Source organism: Elephas maximus, chromosome X (genome assembly GCF_024166365.1).
Source record: "Elephas maximus indicus isolate mEleMax1 chromosome X, mEleMax1 primary haplotype, whole genome shotgun sequence".
NCBI classification, from domain to species: domain Eukaryota; kingdom Metazoa; phylum Chordata; class Mammalia; order Proboscidea; family Elephantidae; genus Elephas; species Elephas maximus.
In genome coordinates, this window is record NC_064846.1 from 178,656,575 (window position 1) to 178,665,350 (window position 8,776).

Consider the following 8,776-nt stretch of genomic DNA (forward strand, 5'->3'; position numbering starts at 1 on the left):
TCAGTGGGCAGCTCCAGAAGACAAAATATTACAACGAATGTCCAAAGAGCTGGAGTTAGAAAACGAAAAGGGAAGGGCATGCTTGACAGTTCTCAAGCTGAAAGAACTGAAGAAAAAATTCAAGCCTCGAGCTGCAATACTGAAGGACCCTACAGGGAAAATATCGAATCATGCAGGAAGCATCAAAAGAAGATGAAAGGAATACACAGTAAGTGTACCAAAAAGAACTGGTCGACATTCAATCATTTCAGGAGGTAGCATAGGATCAAGAACCAATGGTACCGAAGGAAGAAGTCCAAGCTGCACCGAAAGAACTGGCGAAATACAGCCATTCAGGAATTGATGGAATACCCATTGAGATGTTTCAACCAACAGATGCAGCGCCGGAAGCGCTCACTCATCTATGCCAAGAAGTTTGGAAGACCGTTACCTGACCAAGCAACTGGAAGAGATCCCTATTCAAGCCTATTCCAAAGACAGGTGATAAAACAGAATGTGGAAATTATCAAACAACATCCTTAATACCACACGCAAGAAAATTTTCCTGAAGATCATTCAAAAGCAGTTGCAGCAGTACTTCAACAGGGAACTGCCAGAAATTTAAGCCAGATTCAGAAGACCACATGGAACAACAGACATCACAGCTGGTGTCTGAAAGCAGAGAATACCAGAAAGATGTTTACCTGCGTTTCACTGACTATGCAAAAGCATTCGAATATATGGAACATAAAAATGATGGATAACATTACGAAGAATGGGAATTCCAGAACACTTAACTGTGCTCCTGTGGAAACCGCACACAGACCAAGAGGCAGTCATTCAAACAGAACAAGGGAATACCGCATGTTTTAAAGTCAGGAAAGGTGTGTGTCAGGTGTGTTCTATCTTTTCACCATACTTACCCAAACTGTATGCTGAGCAAAAAACCAGAGAATCTGGACGATATGAAACAGAACACAGCATCAGGATTAGAGGAAGACTGAAAAACCACCTGGGCAATGCAGATAACACAATCTTGCTTACTGAAACTGAGAAGAGAAGTTGAAGCATTTTCTGATGAAGATCAGACTATAACCTTCAGAACAGATTACAAGTCACTGAAGGACCCAGACACAGTAATCACAGAAAGCTCAAAAGAGGCAAAACTAAACAACACAGAGTTTACGGATTCAGACCTGGGTGGTGAAGCTATAATACTGGGAATAATATCAGTAATGGTCATAAACTTATAAAAATAGATGATAACAATCCACAGGCAAGAAATGAGAACTTTCTCAAGATTTAAGTAAGCTTTAGAGAAACTTTTACGTAAGTTAAAAATAAGCATTCCTCTGTGTTTGAGAAGTTTACATCCATTAAATTGAAAAATTCTCAGTAGAAACACAACTAGTGATCTAGAAATTTTCATCCATTGGAAACTGTAAATCCAAGAATTTAAACACACACATCTCTTCTGCTTAGAGAATGCTTTATTTTAGATTCTAATTTAAGACTAGGGAGAACATCAACAATCATAGGGATTACACACAGCTCTAGTCACAGGTGGGAGGACGAGGACCAAGACTGCAGAGTCATGCTTTCCACATACCTGAAAGCCTCAAGGCAAAAGCCTTCCCCAGTGGGGGTAAAAATGGGCTTGGAGAACGCAGACAGGATCCAGCTGGACTCATTGTCCCCAGCTTCATGCCTTTTTGTGACATCAGGAGAGCACCACCAACACCCAGGACCCCATAAACAGTCAGGGCCTTCCCTACGAACTCTCCTCTCCTTTTCTAACCCATAAAACAGTGTGACAGCTGCAGGTGTAGTTTCAGAACGGCACTGAAAATGTTCCAGTGCCTGGGGGGAGTCAAGAACATTGGTCAGAGAGACGGGACAAGGATGGCCCTGGATGGCGGGGCCCAGCCTCCACAGCCAGAGATGCTCCGTCTTCAGGCTCTGGTCAGGAGACTTTGTCATTCAACACAGAGCACAAAGTCCCGGGGTGAAGATGTTAACACCCCAGGGTGGCAGCTCTGAGAGTCACATAAGGAAGGTGACTGCAGGCATCTAAATCCTGAAAAGCCACATGTGTATAGGGGAAGGGCCCAGTGACAGAGTAGCAGGGCCTCAGGGTGCCTCCTGGGCCTCAGTCCCTCAGCCTCCTCTGCTACCTTTTTTCTTCATTGAGGAACCACAGCCCCGCAGCACACAGCTGCTCCCCCAGCAATTCAGATCCAGCCTCACCCACTTATGCTAAGGATAACCCAGTTCTCCACAGAACTCACCATTTCCTTCTCCAGTTTCTGGAAGTCTAAGGGAATGTCGTCTCTGAGCCCAAGAAGCCACTTCCAGGAAGAGGGACAGGACTGGAAGCAGAGGCCTGGGCAATTTGGAGGCAGATGAATAATACTTGGTCCACACACCAGTCTGAGCACTTGAAATCCTTCCTTGTGATTGAGGAATGTGCAAGATAGTCACCTGAGGTCCCCAGCTGCCTGGACTGGACTAGTTCTCCCTGCACCACACCTGAGGCCTGAAATGGAAGAAGGATAGGGAGGAAACAGTGTGGAGGAAGCAGGGAGTCACAGGCCTTTGGCCTCCTCCCAGGCTCAGGGCAATGCTTCACCCTGAGGGCCTTTACACTGAAGGCAGAACAGGCTCCAGCCCCCCAAACACACACCCGCATTCTTCAGGCAGCTCCATGGGCCTCTCCTTTCTGCAACAAGATCACAGATGGAGGAATTTACCTCTCCCAGAGCATGAGGAGCAACCAGGCCTGGCCAGGCTGCAAAACTTGAACCTGATTTCCTCCAGGGAGTTAGGGCTTCAATGTTGAAGTTGTGAGTTCACCTATGTACCTCTGTCCCTTACAGATCAACACAGGCACCGTCATTTCGTACCAATGTGGGTGAACTGTCAGGATGAAGTTTTCAGCTGTGGTCAATGAACTTATCTAAGTTCATTCATTATTAATTATGTGCAGTTAACACTCTTTTATTATGCTTTGAAATCTTTTTTTCATTTACAGCACTCTAACATGTAATAGGTACTTTTCCTGTTGCTTTGCAATGAACATTTCTTTCTTCCCCTTGAGTTTTTTCCCCCTCTCCTTCATTCTCAAACCATGACACCACCAGTCCCTAAACATCTGAGAAATCAGGGAAGGTTGCTAAATATTTGTCTTTCAACCTTATACTAAATCAATCAGAAAATCACTGAGTTTTCTCTATGGAGCCCTCCCCTGTCTCTGTTCCCACTACTTTCCACCTTGCTCCTCGCCCAGCTGACTGCTATTCTTTCGTTTCTTGATCTCAGAGTCAATGTTCTCTCTCTCACATGATCTTTATGCCAGTGTGTCCCCTTTAACCTTTATCCTTCCTTTTATTATTTCCTCTAACAGCACTAATTTTAATTCACATCCTTATTCCTAGCCTTATACCCAGCACAAACTATAAGATTGTTTAGTTTGTAGACTCTTGCATCCCACGCCAGAACTGCTGAATCAAAATCCACATTTTAGCAAAATCCCCAGAGTTACCCACACTGTTTTAATTATCTAGTGCTCCTATAACAGAAACACTACAAGCGGGTGGCTATAACAAACAAACTTATTTTCTCACAGTCTAGAAGGCTAGGAGACCAAATTCACAGCACCACCTTCAGGGGAAGGCTTTCTCTCTATCAGTACGGGGAAGGTTCTTATCATCCATCTTCCCCTACTCTAGGAGCTTCTCAGTGCGGGGACCCCAGATCCAAAGGACATGCTGTGCTCCTGATGCTTCTTTCTTGGTGGTATGAAGTCTCTCTGTCTCTCTGCTGGCTTCTTTTACATCCCTAGAGAGACTGACTCAAGATACAACCTAATCTTGTAGATTGAGTTCTGCCTAGTTAACATAACTGCCTCTAAACAAAAAAACAAACCCAGTGCCCTCAAGTCGATTCCAACCATATAGGACAGAGTAGAACTGCCCCGTAGAGTTTCCAAGGAGTGCCTGGTGGTTTCGAACTGCCAACTCTTTGATTAGCAGCTGTAGCAGTTAACCACTACGCCACCAGGGTTTCCTAACTGCCTCTAATTCTCCTTTATTAACATAAAAAAGGTAAGACTTACAACACATTGGAAAACCACTTCAGATGACAAAATAGTGGCCAATCACACAATACTGGGAATCAGGGCTTAGACAAGTTGGCACACATTTCTGGGGGCCACAATTCAATCCATAACACACATAGACATTCAAGTCACTAACTGATCTATAGCCTGTAAGTCAAGGATGAGCAGTCCAACATCGGACGCCCTGTGAACCATCTACATCTACATTACATCACCACACTATCGTCCTGATGGAAACCCTGGTGTCACAGTAGTTAAGAGCTATCGCTGCTAACCAGAAGGTGGGCAGTTTGAATCCACCACGCATACCTTGGAAACCCTGTGGGCAGTTATAACCTGTCTTACAGGGTCACTAGGAGTCGAAATGGACTTGACAGCAATGGTTTTTTTTTTTTTTTTTCATCTTCCTGATCCACAACCCATCTTCATGTCTAGGCCTCCTCTGTCTTCCCTAACTTGTTCATAACAAGCTCCTGCCTGAGTCACTCAATCATGGTTGTCACTTCCAAAACCTATTTGTAGCACAGGAACTGCTGAGTGCCAGTCAGTGGCTGCGCCTTTGCCTACAAAGAGCCCAAAGTAGTCAGCTGGCTTCGAAACAGCCTGCTGTCACTTTCTTTACTCCGATGTCCAACCACCTTGTTTTCTCTGCTTCAATCATCTCCGACTTTCATCGACGAATGGATACTGGGTTCTCTGTTACCTCAGGAATTTCAACACTCATTTCTCCCAGCTGAAATACTCTTTCCACCCCCACCCATAAAACATGCGATGAGCCCTACATAATCATGCATGTAGCCAAATAAAACTAATTTTTTGAATCTTCACTTCAATAATTTTCCTTTTCATGCTGTCCAACCTCTCAGCTTAGGTCCTTTTAATACAAGTACCGTATGTCCCTGGTTTTTCACTATTTATTTGGAAACCGTGGTGGCACAGTGGTTAAGTGTTACCACTGCTAACCAAAAGAGTGACAGTTCAAATCCACCAGGTGCTCCTTGGAAACTCTGTTGGACAGTTCTACCCTGTTCCATAGGGTCGCTACGAGTTGGAATTGACTTGACAGCAATGGCTTTTTCTTCCTTTTTATGGCTTATCACACTGACACACAGAAATTATCACCTGTTGTATATACTTATGAGCAGCACTATCCAGGAGAACTTGCTGTGAAGACAGCCATGTTCTGTTTCTGCACAGTCTAACATGGTAGCCTCCAGCCCACATGGCTACTTAGCACTGAACATATGACTAATACGATTAGGGAACTGAACATCTTCTTTTAGTTGTAATTTGTTTTAATTGAAATAGCAACCTCTGGCTACCAACCACAGCTCTCGTGGACTCACCTCATTTCCACAGCCACACCAATTCCCTCCCCCTCTTCCTCCCCTGCCCCTGAAACCCTTGCCTTTTTCTCAGAAACTGCATGAATAAAGAAAGGCCACTTGACATAACCTGGTACATAAAAGCAATAACCTCCCTGACTCAAAGGAGTCAGTCCTTTGGAGACACTTAGTCTCCCAGCTGACTCCTTTTGCTTGACTCAGGCAAAAGAAATCTTGCTGAAGGTAAAGTTTGTCTCTAAAGTCTATTCTTACTCCAGGAAAAAACAAGGCCCTTTTCCGTGAAATTGAAAACTGGTACTAACAAGGCACGTGTAGGGAAGCTTCCCGCGTTCTTAGGACGACCTACCCAGAACAAAAATGCCATTATAAGACCGGAAAAGAACCGAAGGGCTGCACAACAAAACTGAGGCCAAACACTGAGAAACCCGAGGTCGGGTACCAGCATCCGGCTCAGACATCTGCCCCCGTCCCGCTGTTCGTGTGCATAAGATTCCCCACAAACTTCCTGAATATATATAACTTCCTTATTCCGTCACCCCATAAACCTGCAGTGCACCCCTCAAGCAAGGAGCCTGACCTGAGGAAATGTCTCTGGGCTCCCCGCCTGCGGACTGGCAATAAACATTGCGTTAGATTTCCCAAACGCCGGAGTCTTGCTCACTGGCTCTCCCTGCCCCCGTCACGGCCCCCATTCTGCCGGCTCACAGGAGGTCACATCTGGCCGCAGCTGGACCGTAAAGACACAAAAAAGAGAACCGGGGGGCGGCGGTGGGGGTGGGGCACGGACACGCAGGGAGCGAACCAGGCGCCCCAGAGGCCCGGGACCCTGCATGTCTCCCGGCTCCCTGAGCAGCACAGGTGTGCGCGGCTCCCATGGCGCCCAACACCTCACCTCTCCACGCACCAACACATACAGGGAGCGACAGCGGCGCGCGGGAGACCCGGGACCCTGCATGTCTCCCCGCTGCCTGAGCAGCACAGGTGTGCGCGGCTCCCACCACCTCACCTGTCTCCCACCACCTCACCTGTCGACGCACCGACACACGCAGGGAGCGAACGCGACCACCCGGGAGGCCCGGGACCCTGCTTGTCTCCCCTTCCCCTCCCCCTTTGTCTTGATAACACTAAGCTTGTTTTGAGCAGGAAGTCGCAGCAGGCAGTGACTGGGTCCATTGACTAGCCCTAGTTACACCTTGAAGCATGCACAGATCGAAATCACATCCTTCACCTGACCCTCCCCCCACCCCATTATAGGCAGGGGAGAGTTAAAGGCAGAAAATTCCAGGTACCAAACCCAACCCCTGAGGCCACTGCAAACAAAAAGCTCCCCAGCTTCCCTAGTCAGCCAGCACCTGGCCATAAGGTCACTAGGCCCCAGACATTCGTTGTATGTGCAGACAATAAACCTGCCAGTTTCTGTTTCCCGTGCAATCAGTGTCCATCTTCTTTCAATCGGCTAATAAGACAGGACAAGAACCTGAGTGGTTAGGTTACACTTCAATTCCCAGTACCCAATCGACCACAGACTACACACCCAGGGTGTGTGATATCTATAAATCATTCGTCGCCTGCATTAAGACTGTTCAGCAACATCACATTTTATATCGGAGCAACTAGGCCTGGCTGTACGGTTTCTCACACAATCGTGATGAAAATTTCTGCCTTAATGCCCAAGAAATTCCTCGAAAGGTGCCTGTATTAAATGTTTTCCTCCTGAAACTGGGATAAACCTGCTCCTAAACGTACATACTATTTACAAGTCATGTTTGTTGAGTGTTCATCAGTCCTAAATACATATACCCATCAAAGGAGGAGGTTATATTCCTCACCACAATCTTCATTTCCCCAGGATCACTAATACTCAACAGAAGTCCTGCCTGATGAAGCACAGAAAAGAAAGAGGAGCCGTTTCGGGCAGGGAGACTGTGATCACTATGCCCCTTGAAGTAAGAACAGATTTACATTTGAGTTCAGACACTGCCACTTAGCAGATATTTGTCTACGGGCAAGGTATTAAATTTCTCCGAGATTATTCAACTTCTGTAAAACGTTACAAATCGTCGCTCCCTGGCAGTGCTGTTTGGAGGCTCAAAGGAGGGGCCTTAGACGAAGTTCTTCACCCCGTGCGCAGCCCTCCGGAAACACCTCAGTAAACGGTAAATACACAGACGGGCCGGCGGTGACTGAGGGCTGAGGAACTGCTCGAGGTGACCCCGCACCTGTGTCTGCACCCCACGTAGGGACACGCCATTCAGACGCCCGGAGCGCCCCGAGCACCCAGGAGGCCCGGGACCCTGCATGTCGCCCCGCTCCCTGAGCACAAGTGTGCGCGGCTCCCACCACCTCACCTGTCCACGCACCGACACACACAGGGAGCGACCCCGGCGCCCGGGAGGCCCTGCACCCTGCATGTCTCCCCGCCCCCTAAGCACCACAGGTGTGCGCGGCTCCCGCCACCTCACCTGTCCACGCACCGACACACGCAGGTCCCACCTCCGCGGCCTCCAGGAAGCAGCTGCCGCCACACACACCTCACACCGGAGAGCGAGGGTCATCACCTTGGCCGCCCTCTTCCGCTTCCGGTTTTCGAGACTGTCGGTGAGTACGTGAGTGCTTCCGTGCGGGAACCCAGAGCCCTCCAAATAGGGACCGTGGGGTTCAGTGGTTCCCCTTGGTATTTGGGATGTGACCAGGGTTGTCCTTATTTCCTCTACGGAGAAAAGGCTGGGTTTTCTTAAATGTATAACTGAGCTGTAACGTGGATTTCAGTAATCAGAGATACCCTTGGGGGAACAGAGGATGTTAGTATTTGCATATTTGGCCATTTGAAAAAGTCTTCCCATATTCTGTGTGAGACAGGGAAGAAAAAGGGCCTGTGCCCCTAGGCAAGGTACCCTGCAACACCTGCAACTTGCAAGCTACTTACAAAAATTACGTGCTTGGCTAATGACGCAAAACCCCCATCCTGGAATGTGCGATAAGGAAAGAAGGAGCAATATACTTCCTTGTAAGATGTTTTTCAGAAGCACTGACGGGATCAGGTCCCTGGAGCACGCATAGACATCCACAAGGTGACCGACGGATGACTTCTGCCTGATGCAACTACTCGCGACAGGAATCGAACCAGCACCATGGGAGGGACTGCGCAGGTGCTACACCCCATAATAAGTCCTGCCACCCAGTCCCAGGATGGTTCCATCTTAGATTCCAGATGGGCATGGAGTCTAATTTAGAATGCACCGCCATTCTGAGAAGTACCGGCCCCTTGAAAGAAACCTGCTAAATAAATATTCGTCACTCTATTATCCTCGCCAAACCCATATAAGCCTCAGAA

General features: G+C 47.7%; 1 protein-coding gene across 9 annotated transcripts in view; it reads right to left on the reverse strand.

Moving 5' to 3' along the window:
• LOC126068549 (zinc finger protein 709-like) overlaps nt 1-8,378 on the reverse strand; it is a 476,820-nt gene extending 468,442 nt beyond the window's left edge. For 2 of the 9 annotated variants that reach the window (XM_049871206.1, XM_049871207.1), the window contains exon 1: nt 7,905-8,378. In XM_049871206.1, the coding sequence (XP_049727163.1) occupies nt 7,905-7,997 (93 nt within the window). In that variant the 5' untranslated portion in view covers nt 7,998-8,378. The remainder of the gene's footprint in view (nt 1-7,904) is intronic. The other 7 variants (XR_007515733.1, XM_049871210.1, XM_049871208.1 and 4 more) reach the window with 7 other exon arrangements.
• Between the last annotated feature and the right edge of the window lie 398 nt (nt 8,379-8,776).